General features: G+C 39.8%; 1 protein-coding gene across 5 annotated transcripts in view; it reads right to left on the reverse strand.

The window, feature by feature from the left end:
* Positions 1-322: 322 nt before the first annotated feature.
* Positions 323-16,094, reverse strand: part of phkb (phosphorylase kinase, beta) — a 105,772-nt gene continuing 90,000 nt past the window's right edge. For 2 of the 5 annotated variants that reach the window (XM_035151463.2, XM_035151478.2), the window contains 11 exons: positions 14,173-14,231; positions 13,656-13,818; positions 12,500-12,581; positions 12,218-12,275; positions 11,736-11,826; positions 7,639-7,844; positions 6,471-6,605; positions 5,982-6,111; positions 5,053-5,160; positions 4,587-4,727; positions 323-3,547 (listed from right to left, as the gene is read on the reverse strand). In XM_035151463.2, the coding sequence (XP_035007354.2) occupies positions 3,365-3,547; positions 4,587-4,727; positions 5,053-5,160; positions 5,982-6,111; positions 6,471-6,605; positions 7,639-7,844; positions 11,736-11,826; positions 12,218-12,275; positions 12,500-12,581; positions 13,656-13,818; positions 14,173-14,231 (1,356 nt within the window). In that variant the 3' untranslated portion in view covers positions 323-3,364. Of the gene's footprint in view, positions 3,548-4,586; positions 4,728-5,052; positions 5,161-5,981; positions 6,112-6,470; positions 6,606-7,638; positions 7,845-9,148; positions 9,240-11,735; positions 11,827-12,217; positions 12,276-12,499; positions 12,582-13,655; positions 13,819-14,172; positions 14,232-16,094 lie in introns of all 5 variants that reach the window. The other 3 variants (XM_035151494.2, XM_035151472.2, XM_035151485.2) reach the window with 3 other exon arrangements.

Raw genomic sequence — 16,094 nt, forward strand, 5'->3', positions numbered from 1 at the left:
TCTTGTCCTATATTGTAAATGAAAAAAAGCTTCATTTCTGGATAGTGGGTGGACGTGAAGACGTGTGTTCATATACATCATATGACTCAGACTTAAAAACCTAATAACATAGTATAATCAGTATTCTCCATGACTACTACCTGACCTTCATTTGCAAAATTGATAGAATTCCCCTTTAAGAGATCCTTATTGTTAGAAAGAAAATGTCCTTAGTCTAAAATATCATGAAAACTCAAGAAGATACAAACGTCAACAAAAGAAATACAAATAACACATAAAACCTATTTAAAACCCCTTACTTAGTATTCAAAGAAAAATATTCTTTTGGATTTGTCTTAGTGAAGAAGAGATTTATTCAACAAGACAGGCAAGATCTCCTTTCACCAGCGTGCAAGTTGATTAGAATACATCTATGAGGCAAAGCTTGTTTATCTTCTCCACTGGCTCCCTCCCACCTCTCTGACAGTCAGTCAGAGTTGCAGGCAGCACACACACACACTTTAGGGGCGAGATGCAGATTGATACGGGGTTCAGACAACATAAGTGGGTGTAACTGGAAGGATCTGATACAAATGCCAAACACGCCCCTCAGGGTTGTGGCAGTCACGCTCCATTTACGCTGCAGTCTCTGCCAAGGAACAAGAGCTTTTTCGCTTTATGTGGAGTAATTACACGTCCATATTTGTTAATCACATAACTGTAGAATAAAAGGGGATGTTCTGGTTGCAAGCTGCACTTATTTAGCAATCACAAATGCAGCTTCTACAGCTGATAGTAAAGTGACACATTTGTATCGTTTCCATAATGACTTTATTCTGGTATTTTCAAAAATACTTCTTTTAAAGGAAAAGGGTAAACAGCACACACACACACACACACACACACACACACACACACACACACACACACACACACACACACACACACACACACACACACAGTAACAAGGTTAGGCAGGTTCATCACAGTGATGATATTCAGAAAGGCACGCTTTAAAAATAGAGAACCTTTCATCATTTCTACATAAGGTTGACAGTATTATTTTCAGTTGCCCACATTCAACAAAACAGCATTTCTGTCCCGCCACTTCAGATGAGCAGTAGTCATTGTCATGCAGAGCCCTATTGTGCAGAAAGGGGCCTCTCAGAAACTCTATTTTGCAGCCTCTAACATTCAGAGAAACCATCACACTGGTTAATGCAGTGCCTATTGTCATGCAGCAGACTGTGCATGCACGGAGGTAAGAGCACACAGAGTTAGTCCTCTAAGAGAATCTCAACACAGTACAACACACACCTAACGCTGACATGTCTGTATTTTCATATTTAGTATATATTGTTTAACTCGAAATTTGATATTCTCTGCTGTGGTTCTGAAATTATCTAATGCCAAAGACCTGCTGATACTGTGACTGAGGTTTACAAGGTTAAAGGTTCAGTGTGTAGAATTTAGTGACATCTAGTGGTGAAGTTGCATGTTGCAGCTGAATACCCCTCACCTCACCCTCCCGTTGCAAACATGAAGGAAAACCTGTGGGAGCCTTCAGTTGTCATAAACACACACAAAAAAATTGTGTGTTAACATACAGTATTTGAATATAATAGGGCCCATACGAGGGTAAAGAAAACAACAAGTAGTACAAATTAGATGAAACACAGTGAAAATATCACTAGAATTACTTTATATTCAATTTCTGCCAATAGATCCCTTTCACCTAACTCTTACACACTGAATCTTAAAGCTGCACTTTGATCAGGATCCATATGTTTATTTTTAAGGAATCATAATAAATGTAACAATATGACAAAATTCACCACTTTCTGTTTCATATAAGTTTCACAAGTTTAAGGCCCCTGGAGCCAATTTAAGAACCACATCTCTCATGAAACAGTATGACCTGATACTGATTGAATAGCATATTGCATATTGAATTGCTATGTTATTGCTGGTGAATGGTTACATCTGAGTCTGGTTCATGTAGCACAGTTCATAGTACACCTGATAGCCAGAGCACAACATTTTAAACAGATTTCTAAGCAACACCAAACATTTTAAGAAACAGCTCCACATTCTGTGAAAGATGCTGCTTCACTTTCTAACAAAAAATTAGAAGAGAAGATTGATACCAGTCATATAAATGTACTGTTACAGCTTAAGTCAAATCCCTTTTTACATTTGGACAAAATGTAATATTCTTATTCTTAATTTTGATATATTTTTTAAGAAAATATTTAGCATTGGAGAAAGAGTAAGCCAACAGTAGTTAGCTTACTGGCTCTCTGAAAAAGCTAGCCACCTATTTGTATTAAAACCTCAATTTGAAAACACATCCCAGTTGGGAGACTGAACTCTGTGCAGCCGTTTTCAGACATGAACTCCGGGACACGTCTCGAAAATTGGGTCAGGACGTTTGAAAAAGTTTACTTTTCAAACATGAGGAACGCAGCAGGAGTTTGTTTGGGTCAGATGTTTTGACAACAACAGGAAAATGTCCGGAACATTCAGGCAGTACATTCGTCTGTATAAAGCTTGATGGAGGCAGGACATTACATATAAATTCTGCTGGAGATTTCTTTATAGCACATCATCAGCACATTGGCCCAATCGTCAAAGGCCCTCGAATATCGTTGTCTTTCCAAATTACCATCTTCATGAGTCTCTTCTACGTGTAAGGATCCTCTTTTAAATCATGAAATATTTCAGTTACGCATTAGAAACTTGCTTGAAACTGAAAAAGGGAAAGTTTCCCTTGATTGTGAATTTCCTGTTGTATTCTGACATGGACTCACTCTGACATTTACCAAACAGTTTACTGGGGGATTGGCAGGAAAATCTCAGGAAAACGTGCAGAGCAGGAGTTCAGTGTCTGGAAGCAGCTTCAGTAAAGTTCATACATAACTGGTGGATGTGCAGTATATTAGCCATTAGGGCAAAGTGCTAAAACCCTTGGAGCAAGAGTTGCCATAAAGGGTAAGAGGTGGCATTTAATCAATATAAATCTTAATTTGATATGCAAGGCGGACGGAATGCGGAACTCTGACAAAACAAATATGTGTAGAGATAAAAGAAATAAGACTCTGGTGACACTATAACTGACAAAAAAATTGTTGAAGCATGACCTCTAGATGTAATATATAATATATAATAATACCTGTCACAATCTACGGACACGCTCATCTACTACAGTTGAAACCGCTGCTTAGAGCTTCAGTTGCTTTTGAAGCAGAACATGTGTAGCTTAGGAGGAGTGGGTAGGAGAGAGGTTCTCTTCTGAATATGTGGGATGGCTACTCAGTCGTCCTTACTGGACCATTTGATGACTACACTGAATAGGGGCGGGACAAGGGGGTCTAACATTGTAAATCTAACTAACAGAACAGGGGTCATCCTTGCAGGGCTTGACATCCCCCTGCAGTAACTGGATCATAACCGCCTTGGTCAGATAGCTGGAGGTGCTTCTCTTTCCCACAGGAGGTGTGTTGTAGAAGGCCTCCATACCATCCTGGGACAAAGGCAAGAGAGGCAAAGATGGAGAGGGATCACATTCCTGCAAGAATTGTAAAAAGTGCTCATTATGAAAAAAAGGCTCAAAATCAAATGCTGTTTTGGAATTTGATGCTGTAAGAAACTAAAATAACTGCCTCTGGGTTGTGCACTTGCATCAACCAGTCAAGTTGCAGCTTAAATCTCCGTCTGCCCACACTCATTCACTGTATATCCTGAGGACGTCAGGGATCTATAAAAACTGATTGTCTCGACTATGTTTAACTCTACAGTTCTTGTTTCGCTATGACTACTGTATAATTGTGTGAGTTTACAGATTGAAACAAAAAACTGTCAAATTCCTTAGGTTTTCACATACTGTACTTTGTCAAATATGGATGTTGCTGCAAAGAAGCCATGAATTATAAAACAGGCTTCCCACACGCCTGCAGCCTGGCAGCACAGAGGAGCTTTACAAACACAGAATGTGGGTCCCCACTACTTCAGTATCTGACCATATGTAATGAAATGTGGTCATAATTTCCTCTTCTCTTCCTGAGTTATGATTTTGACTAATGAGCAAAAAAATGTGATCATGATGTCACACTGAAGTTTACCTTTCGCCCAATCAGATATTTGTGTGAATGTTTTGCAATTAGCGTTTGAGTTATTGAGTTATGGCCAAAACATGTTTTGTGAGGCTCCAGTGACAAAAATTAATCAGTTCATCTTTGAGTTCAAATGAACGACTGTGCAGAAATCCGACTTAATTCCCTCAAGTTGTTCCTGAGCTTTTTAATTAATTAATTCACTGCTGGACAAACATAATACCTTCAGCCATGTCTGTCGCCGGTGGAGCGACATGAAAACATCAGAGAAGGATTAAATCTCACAAATCTAATAAGGCTCTAGTGACTTAGAAAATGTCTGTCCTGGCCATTTAAACACCATTTAATTAAACTAACTCCTCAGTTGAATTATCAGTGTGAGGCTGGAACAGAAGCTCAGTTCAGTTTGGAAGCATATTGAGTTTAAAAAGGTGATGAGATCATTTCGTGGTTAAAGGAGAAAACATTAAAATCAGCCAGGAGGAAGACCTTTACCTGTTTCTCTTTGCCCTCTAAGCTGCTGTGATCCTTCTGGAAATCACTGAAGGCTTCCTTCACCAGAATGTCCAGATCCACCTGGTCGCTAAACTCCAGCTCCGGGTTTCTTTCCAGCAAGATGGACACCACCATCAGCAACTACTCAACCAGCGGAGACAGGACAAAGCAGTGAGGAATTAAAAAAACAGCAATTGAGTCGAGTGCATACTTTTTCTTAAGGTCTACACCAGGCTTTGTGATCACAAGGAATCTTTAAATTAACTTTAAATAAATGACAGCCAGTGAAAATGTGCTCGTAATGAAGTCAGTTAATGACGCTGCTTGATGCTGCGGTGCCTCGACAGAATGAAGTGAGCAAAGTCAGTGTTTTGTTGATTGAAAATCTTTGAATCCATCTAATTCGATTTAAGTTATTATTTGTTTATTTAGAATATATTCTCTGCACTTGTGATGGTCTGTTTACCTCCACTATGATTTGTCTGTACTCAGGCAGGACAATCTTCTTCAGCTTGTCCTCCACCAGCAGGGAGAAGTTCATCTCGTACATGGTCATGTCAGACAGTGTGGGCTGCTGCAGAAACAGAGCGGAGAAACAGAACATGTCAGTGTGTTTGAAAAAAATAGGTGTGACCGTGCCCTTGGTATTGCATTCTAAATAAAGTGCTCAGTGAGGGTAGTCTCAGTTGGATTTTTGGGAAATAAAACCAAATATAAGTATTGTCCTTAAAGGATTCTGCTCACATCCTTTCTTACCCAAATGGATTTTAGAACACAGGTATCAGTTTACCTCTACACACTCTTATAATGACAAATACCACCAATTAAACCTACAGAGCAAAACATTAGACTTATTATGGCAGACAAACTCAGATATTAACTAAGAACATTGACAAAGGATTCATAAACGTGGAGTAATTTCAAACTGAGCCAACAAAATGGAATTCAGCCATAATCAATTTTGGTCTTGACACCTGAGATGTTCCTACTGTAATATGTGAATAAAAAAGATAGAACATCATCAATGATGTCACTGAGTCCAATTATGAATAATTATGACGATAAAAAAATGATTTAACATAAAACATTTCCCCATCTCATCAACACCAACAAATTATTTTTCATTTTAATGGAGACATTTATAAATACTTTTAGAGATTTTGTATTCGTCAGAAAAATCCATTAATATCAGCACAGGCTAAATGTGTTATGCATGTGGTCCATATGGAAAAAACTGTTTTGTGGAAGAAACTGTCACTAGAACTTAAACCAGCAACACAAAAGACATGAAGACATACAGATCTGAGTCTATGAGGTACTGATGTTTATACAGGTTTCTATAACTGCTAGCTGTTTGTACAGCAGCACACACTGATCAGTGTCACAGGCAGGTACCTGCGGGAGGTGAGTCCCAGCCACCCGAATACCGTTGGGGGTCCTCTCCAGGATCTGCCACACACGGTCATAAAAGCCCAAAGGGGTCCTGTTCAGAGAGCCATCGATCTGACGCCTGTTCAGCCATGACCTGCGGGCGACACGGGGGGGAAACTGTTGAACAGGTTCTTAGAGACAGGGGAAATATAATGTTGATAGCCAGTGTGCTGAAGGAATTGTGTATTGAGTCGATGTGTATAGATCAGATGAGATAAGATAAGAGTTTAATAATTCCCATGGGGAAATTGGGTTGTGGCATTAGCAGACGATAAGATACGGATGTAGACAAGACAGCACAGGAGATACAATAATTGAAACCAAAAAGATTACACAAGTAAAGCTTTAAGATAAAGATGTGGAGTCTTCAGAGGTAGGTTTGTGAGATGAGAAGGATGAGAGAGCATAGATAATAAATATTTTCTGTAGTGTGAAGGTGTGTTTGAAGAGCACCTGCCGGTGTTCTGCGGCTGCAGCACGTCCAGCAGGAGCTGCTTGATGTCGCTGGGGGAGAGTTGGTAGATGTCCTGGGGGGGCATGTCTCCTGCCCGGATCTTCAGCTCATGTTTCATGGCCTGGACGATCCAGCTGGAGATACAGGATGATGATTACATGCTTCATATCCACACACTCGCTCTAACCTTTATTTCCCTGTGGCATCATGGTGGCTTCCTTTAAGCAGTAGGGTGACTTTTTTACAGTACAACTTTCATCATATCACACACTGCAATTTGGGGTTCAGTGTCTTGCCCAAGGACACTTCAAAATGTACACTGAAAGAGCCAGGGATCGACCCACCGCCCATCTGTTTAGTGGACGACTCACTTTCCTGAGCTACAGTCGCCACTTAAGCAATGATTAATGTGTTCAGAATGCCTTAATGGGCCCCTTGATGTTGGGGTCAGCTGTGGCTGTAGAGGGGTCGTCCACTAACAAGAGGATGGCGGTTTGATCCCGGTCTCCTCCATTCCGTGTGCAGAAGTGTCCTTGGGCAAGACACTGAACCTCGAATTGCCCCTGACGACTGTGCCCGCAGTGTGAGTGATGTGTGATAGAGAAAGTGCTGCTCATAGATGCACTGTGTGAACGTTTGTGTGACTGGGTGAATGGAAAATCGGTGATATAAAAGTATCAGTATCGAGGTTATGTACCCTGTAAAAAAACGTTAAAAAAATCCTAAAATGAGAGTTAGGGTATGTACCTCAAATATAGTCTATAACTATAGATTATATTTGATAAAAGCTGTAAACAGCAGAGTATAGCCTGTATTGGAATTTTTTTTTTCTTGTTTAAAAATGAATCATTCATAGTTTAAAATGCTACACTGCTCTTAACCTCACAACACTTTGTATTTTTATTCTTCTTGCCTGACTGGAACTCTGAAGAATCTCAGTGTGCAGCTGCACTGTGCTTCATTTAGTGAGAACCAACACAAAATGCAAGGTCTCATTGGTATGGACACAATATATTTGACAGCTAGACGTATTGACTGCTTCATGTTTTGTTGAGTGGTTTGAGCTCCAGGGAAGGAGAATAGCCGCAAAGAGCACATCCTCTATGAGTCCACCTCGCATCAGTGAAGGTGCTCGAGTTGTGAGGCAGAACCTGACTTTCTCCTTACCCGACTCTGATCTTGAGCATGCCGCTGAACAGCTCTGGGTTGTTAGAGATAATCCATCCGATATGGATGACCAGCTCCTGCTGAAGAACAGCCTCCCGCTCGCCACCGTGAGGGGAGCACTTGCTGTAGATGATGCCCTGGATCACCCCCGGCGACAGCGGGTTGGAGATCACCTCTTCCTCATGGCCGAATAGCCCGAGAGTCACCTGGTAATCACAGATATTCGCGCACACATGCACACACACATACGCACACGGGGAAAAAGAGCATACACAGAACCACACACAGTTAGGAAGCTGTGAGCAGCAGTGTAAAATGTGTACATGCGTAGACTTGCATGTGCACACAGTTCTACCTCTGAGGTGCAATTCTCACAAGTATCTTTGTTCCATCACGCTAAAATTGGCCTCCTCTCCCGCAGTCACATTAAAGTGAGCAGGAGAAAAAAATTTACCAATCCCAAGATTACTCTTTTGTATTTTGCTCTTTCTGAAAGGCATTTCATGAAAATTGCACCTCAGCAATATCACTGATGAGAGGACACACTTTTATCCTCGTCTTCAGCTGATGAAATCCAGCACTTTGAAGACTTAGGTGTTGTTATTCATCTTTACATCTTACTGATTCTGGCAGAGGAAAAAAGCAGGAAGCCTGTATCTAAAAAATAAAGTTTGGAAATGGCTAGCTTTGAATTGGAGGGGGATACAGAGCTGGATTTCAAAATTGAAGGGAGATTTAATCAAAACTGAAGTCAGGATTGACTTCAGTGGGGCGGTGCCCCTTATTTCTTCCCACCGAGCTGTTATTGTAAGCAGAGGAACACAGCCATCTCAAATTTTAAATCAGCATTTCCAATCATGTTGAAAGGAGCGTTCCCTCCGGTAGGCAATCTATATGCAGATTCACACCTTGAGCTACTCCAGGATAATGAAATGCCTAAAACTGCTCAGAAGGGTAAAAATGGGCCGAGATAAGCGACACTCTTGAGAGGAGTCTAATCTCTGAATAACACTCGACGGGAAACGATGCGCCCAAACTCATCCAGTGTTAAGTTGGATAAGGGAGTGGCATCCGACAAAGTCCTGCGTCACAATATATCAATCGTCCTGTGGAGTGTGTCTAGACACATGGACACGGTGCATATTATGATTCTACGGTGGTCATGCTGGCCTCGCTACGACTGTAGAGCTTAGTTAGTTACACACACACACACACACACACACACACACACACACACACACACACACACACACACACACACACACACACACACACACACACACACACACACACACACACACTGGATGTGAGCCGTGATGAGGAACATGAACATGCAGCTAGCTGAGTGATTCCCATAGGATCACAGCATGAGGAGCTGATAATCACATCTTTCCGAATTCCCGTTTTCTAATCAGTGAACATTAAAATCGTTGTCCTAACATGCTGTTTCCCCCAAATTGTCTCAAATAAATCATACTACTAAGGCCTTGCTGTCTGCGTGTCCACTTACCTGCTTGCCATGCACTAAAACACTAGTTATACTGGGAGCAAGGCTGTCCACTAGCTTAGTTAAGAGACTGGCAGCAAGGCGGACAACAGACCTAGTGGGTGAAAAGACACAAGAAATTTTTTCACGTCATGACAGATGAACAACTAACAGCTACGACTTAAACATTTGTTGTTAATTCATTAATTGAATTGAATTATCTGAAGCCCAAATACAAGTTCTGGCTTCTCACAAAATATTTTAATGTTCACTAAATTTTGGTATTCATTATTCTAAAGCGTCTGTGCAGCATTCACAATTCCTCCTCTTGCCTGCAGGAATCCTATGAGGAAAAAGCAGTACACACATATCTATAGGTTATCTTCACATAGGAGCCCACAGCCAGGGTTGCTAAAGACACACACACATATTGAGTTGAAGCCATCCTCACAGAAGCAGTGGACAAAAGACATGATTTCACTAATGGGGAAATTAATATAATCATCAGAAAAGCAACCTCCTCTTATTATATGCTGAGGACAACTCAGATTTGTGTGTGTGTGTGTGTGTGTGTGTGTGTGTGTGTGTGTGTGTGTGTGTGTGTGTGTGTGTGTGTGTGTGTGTGTGTGTGTGTGTGTGTGTGTGTGTGTGCAGTTATTCAGTGCTTAAACCTGCAGAAATGCGACAGCACATCTTGAGCACAATGAATAAAAAGGCAACAAAGCTGTGATGTTTAGAAGTCATGATGTGGTGTCAATCCACCGGTGCTTTGTGCAGGAACCTATTTCAAGCTTCACTTCCCCGCCATGTTAGGTAAATGAGAAAGTAAATTGAACTGAGTATCGATGCCATTTCCCAGCAAGTTGAATCAGCCTTCAGGCTTTTTTTCTCCCTCTACGGGATAATCAAATTTCTATTATTTTTTATTTAATTAATTAGTAAAACTTCATACAATAAAGGCTTTTATGTCAATTAACCTGACAAATTCCAATCAGAGCATGGACACAGAAAACACTGACGACTGACGAGTGGGACAAAAGCTCACATGACATGTTGGAACAACCATTAAAGTACTAAGATAATTCCTTGGGAGTCAGCCCAGCAATATACCACAAATAACATTTTGGCAGCTTTGTGGTAAAAAATCAAAAAGGAAGATTTTTTTTCCTCAACGGTGGGCACTGGACATCTTATTAAAAAATGTATTGCTACACCACAAAAAATGTGCTAACTTCTTTAATAAGCATCTACATTGCACTTTGTTGTTACAAACCCTGCTCTAAAGAGGGGCTTTTGATTTTTAATGTTCAAGAAGTCCATCCTGTTCTCTTCCTCAGTTGGAAAAGGAGGGTAAAGCGAGCAGTATTCAGCTAGTTGCAATAAGCAACCTCACCACTAAATGCCACTAAATTCTACAAAGTCCTTTGTGCCCACTGTTTTTGAATATACTTCCATACAGTTGCACTACTTCTTATACTTTATGTTTACTTCCTGTTATGATGAATTTGTGTATCTTGGATTATACAGCCAGCCTTAGAGCATGAGTGTCCAGCCTCTGGGATGGTTAATGGAGACAGAAAGCAAAACAACGAAAAGTTCCTGTACACATCTGAGTCCAGGAGCCTTCTAGCTTGGCCTTGCTGGCTTGTTCAAACTCATAACTGTGTGAGAGGAAGCCAGTCTACCATGTTCAACTCAGTGGTTCAACCAGAAGTGCCTTTTGCTGCTTAATATTTTAGCTGGATGCTAAGATACTAGTCGACTACTGCATTACACCACTTTTACCAGGGGGTCTACTGGCAAGTTAAATATCACCATTACAGTTAATTCAACTTGAGAGACTAGCATTGGTTGTATTTAAAAATTTGCCTGGATATGTTTAGTACAGTCAGCCTTAACCATAGACTGTATACAAATAAATAATAGTAATAATAAGTAATATATTTAAGGATAGACCAGACATCTCCACTTGCTCATTGTACAAAAATAAAGCCAAAGTATCCTGGGGTTTGCACAGTAGTGATCATGCTATCAAGGTTCCACCAATACAATCACGAGTCAGTCTCAGCTGCCAATTGTGACATTTCACCCTGTTTTTATAGCATCAAATACGTAATTTAAACCAAACTTAAACCAAACATAAACACTTGAGCAAACATCAGTGTGATAAGAACTACCTCGAATGACAAAAAACATCCTTTTATATTTTTATATTTATTTGATGCGTGTTTTCGTTTGTTCACTGCCCCGTCCACTAAACTGGAGGAGGCAGGGATCACGACCTATACAGCAGCCAGCCACCAGGGGTGGTTGAGATGATTTGGCTTCACTTTTGGGGAGCTGGCATGAGGCATTTGACTTTAATTTAATTATGAGCTAACAGGAGGAGAGGTTTGGACTTTTTGAAATATTTGAGACACAAATCCAGACTTTGCAAATGTCCAATCAAATTAGTCTCCAACAGTTTTTCTGTCGACAACCTGGTTATGAGGAATCTCAAAGTAGGATTGGCCGAACCTCACACAGCTCTCAAGGTATGCCTAGCTGTAGCTAGCCAGCTAACTGGGAGCAAACATGCAGAGTCTTCCGTCATTCTTCGCCTGAACATTACCTGTTTCCCATTCACCAGAATAGTGGTGATGTGAGGAGCTATAGAGCTGGCAAACTTCTTCATAATGACAGCAGCGTGGCGCACTGCCAGCCTACAGTTCAGCCACATTAAATCAAAGTTATTTTAACGTGTGGGAAAGAAAGATTTTTTTTAAATGGATGACAAGTGTGGAAAGAACAGGAAATGGACACAGAACATTTGGTTAAGGGGACCCAAAAAAAAAATATGAAGCACAATTCTAACATCTCATTAAATTTTCTGATATAAACTACAAATTCTATGTCTATAGAGCAATGACTTATAATAACGTACATCTATGGAATTTATGTTGATAGATCTGGATGCTTAATTTTACTTTTTAAATCCGGTCCGATCAGAAAAGATTATGGACACAATCTGATCTGGAATCATTTTGATGTCACATAGATCATTAAAGCATTGTAAGAGTTGTATGTGTGTGTGTATGTGTGAGAATATCAGACCAAAGCTTTCTGCTGCCAGCTCTTCTGTAGATTCTCTCCAGTTCATCCATCAGGTTCTCTGCAAGCACACAGGTTTTTGTGTTGAGACACTAAATAACATTATTAAGACAAATACAAATCCCACCTTCTCTGTAATACTCAGCTACTATACTGAGAGAGTTAATGTTAATGTTAAGGGTAATATTGGCAAAAACTGCTAACTGATGACACTTCAGACTTGATCAAATTTCTTTTGCATTTAATGAGAGAACTTGACCTCTTGTTATTGAAATGCATACTCACCATCTTTAGTAAGAAAGTCTGGTCCTTCTCTCCTCAGAAGGATCCCTGCGAGCTGAGCCTGGCTGGCCAAGCAGTTGGAGTCCTGTGACAAACAGAATTACAATGAAAAGCTTGGCTTAGTCATGGATACGACACACAAATAAAAAAAATAAAGACATAAACAAACTCAAATAGAGTACAAACTAAAAAGCCAAGCTGAAATTCTTAGATACAATGTTTTGTTTGCAATGTTACAACATTTGTAATAAAACATGTATACGTTGGTCTTTATTGTGTTACAGTCTAAAATATGAAAAAGACCGACTTTTTCATGCATTGTTATGTTTGGTGGCCTCTATATGGCTGCTAACATGCTTAAATAAGTAAAACACAAACTTACATGACAAATAATTAGTGCACATGCAAAGATGCTGCAGATGGGAACATTAATTAATTATATTATATTAATTAAATCATTTAAAACCTAACAAAGTCACATGTGACTATCCTGAATTTCTCACAGAGCCAACAAATTACAATTACAGTTAAAATGTCTTTAAAATGCTCATGCACATGTTTAAAATATGATGAAGAACAACTTTAAAATATTATTGTTCAGAGTATGGAGGGGAGACAGTACTCAATACCCGGGCATGAGGAAAAATGTTTAAACGTATTAATAAGAAGATATGATGTGAGCGACAGGAGACCGGTGGCCAGGTGAGCCATGACGAGACAGTTGTGTGACAGTGAGTCGACAGGAGGGAACAGCGAGTGAATAGAGTTCATCTTTCACACAAATAATGAAGCAAAAGTTTCACAGGAGGAAGCAGGAGGATCTGTGAATTGTGTCTCGTGAAAAAAGAAAGCTGGTATATCGTGTATGTTTAATTTGTTTTAATTGTTCACAAACATTAAATACAAGCAAAATCTGACTCAACTGACAATTGTTTTGTTCTTCTACATGTTTGACAATTTTTTTTCTCCACTAAAAACAACAGAGAATAACTCTAACTGCTCATATTACCATTACCAGAACTTTTATATACTAGTATAATAATAACGAATACTACAGTTCTGAAGTAAATGACAACTATGTTAATCTCAACGTGTGTGTGTGTGTGTGTGTGTGTGTGTGTGTGTGTGGACCCTTTCCCCCTGAAGCCATTCAACTCACATGGAACTTCTGGATGATCTCATTGGTGGGCTTGTCCAGCCACTCCTCCACACTGATCTCTGGCTGCTGCTCCAGGTCTGAGGCGTTGGGCGTACTCATCTGACGCTTCACCTTGGAGTGTTTAGGCAGCTCCAGCTCCTCAAAGCTCTTAAACTCCGAGATCCTATGCGCGCACACACACGCACACGCACACACACACACACACACACACACACACACACACACACACACACACACGTAAGCACACACACACACACACACACACACACACACACACACATTACTATGTGTGTGCTATTTATGTGCAGAAAATAGAACAAATATGCAGTTAACCGCTTAACTGCTAGTTTTTCCCATTTGCAATATTTCCCATTTAATGTAATGAGAAAATTATAATGATGCGAGCATCGTTCCTTTCATATTTTTTTTATTTTATGCTAAACTACTCTATTGATCCTGAAAAAAGTAAGTTCTGACCTCTGACCAATCATGCATGAAAACTGAAGGAAGCTCTTACTCTGCCTCATTAACACGCAGGAAGTCCAACTGCTCCACCACTGCTCCAGATATCAGGGTCTAAAAGGTTGATGAGAGAAATGATCAGAAACATTTCATAATTTGCAATGTGATTATATACTACAACCTTACTGACAGGCTGAAATATATAAAGTCCTGATGACCACTCAAAGTGCTCTACAGCACAGTTTTACATTATTTTTTCTCTGAGAAAGGGCAATTTGGGGCTCAGTATCTTGCCCAAGGACACTTGGCACTCGGAATGGGGAAGACTGGGATCGAACCGCCAACATTGTGGTTAGAGGTCGACCGCTCTAACCCCACGCCACAGCCGGCCCGATAAGAGATTGAACAGTAATATACCTGTCAATATGTGTGAAGAGGAAATTATACGGTAGGGCTCAAAAATACAGGAAGCTTTATAACTCCCAGATGAGAGCTTTGTTTCGTAACTCAGACAAACAACTCTTTGAAAACTGCTGTTCATAACAAATAACACATGGAGTAGTGAGGTATGAACGAACTTCACTGTTTCAAAATATTTACAAATGTGTACGGCTGCAGTAACAAGTGAGCGTCTAACATGGTAATATGATGATAAAAGTTTGAGTATCTTAAAAGCATTTCTGTGTAGGAGTATAGAGCACAGTTCAATATGACTTGCTCCTGTGGTCAAAATGTGATATTAGCCATTCCAACTGAAGTCAACTCCAAAACAAAAGTAAGAGGAATATAGGAGAGGAGCGATCCTGCTCCCCATAACAATGAGATGATGAAGAGGGGAAGTGTTTCAAAGCTGTGTAGGAGTTAACTGTGAAGTGAATAGCAAATAGGCGAATGGAAGGAAGCACTTAAAAGCCAAACCGTATGAGGAAGTCTCTGCTGAACACCACAAACACTCCAGGAGAGAAGTTCGGTTTGGAAAACCTGTCATGAGTTTGACAAAGCACTTGCTAAAAGTTACCAATTTGAAAATAATTCTACTTCTACCTTGGTCCCTGCTCTTGGCCATCATGAAGATTGATTGTTTTCTGCAGCTTAAACCCATAAACTCAGCCATGACAACTGAGAATTATCTGCAGTAAACTGTAAACAAACTGTCTACAGTAAAGTGTTGACAATTCATTGTAATTTCATGAACACTGCTGTGAGTATTCCTGTGAGTCAAACTTGCACAGAGGAAGCATCTCCACATTTAGCAAATTAACCAGTAAAAGGAAGGACATTAATGCAATAGGGCTCTGGATTCGTAAGAGTCTAGTGATATTGAATTTACATTACAACATTCTTTGCTAGTGGTTAAGGTTTGAAACATAAACTAACATGAATAGTATTTTTTGGAATCAGTACAGTATTACAATCTAATACTGCTACAATCAAGTGTATCAATATCCCCAGTATGCAATAATACGATGGCCATTTTAATAAAAAAATATTTAAAGATTTTAAAGAGGCAATTTCCGACAAGTCTGCACGGTTCTTTCTTGAGAATAGACACAGTTTACTGTGCAATATTTTCTGATGAGCCAAAAGAGTAAATAGTACATTATGTGTGAAACTTTTACCAGAGTATAACTTAATAAGATGCTACACATTCCTCATTTTAACACATTGTAACACTAACAAAATTACGACTTTATTCTCTTCCTATTAAGGCTTTTTTCCCATAATATAATGACTTTTTCTTTCAATACGATGCTTGAAATCTCAGATGTGACCGTAATACTCAGTCGTACAAGAATAAAAGGAATTGCAAGGACCTATGCATCTTCTTGATAAAGATGACATGTTGGATATGAGGACCTTGTTTGCTCACTCAACCAGCAGAACTGGAGATATATATATAGAAGTTTTTATTTGGAATCTTGTTTGTGTCCAAATGCTGAATGTACATCCCATATTCACTCTACTTTTAGCTCCATT

The sequence above is a fragment of the Hippoglossus stenolepis genome, chromosome 1 (assembly GCF_022539355.2).
Source record: "Hippoglossus stenolepis isolate QCI-W04-F060 chromosome 1, HSTE1.2, whole genome shotgun sequence".
NCBI lineage: Eukaryota > Metazoa > Chordata > Actinopteri > Pleuronectiformes > Pleuronectidae > Hippoglossus > Hippoglossus stenolepis.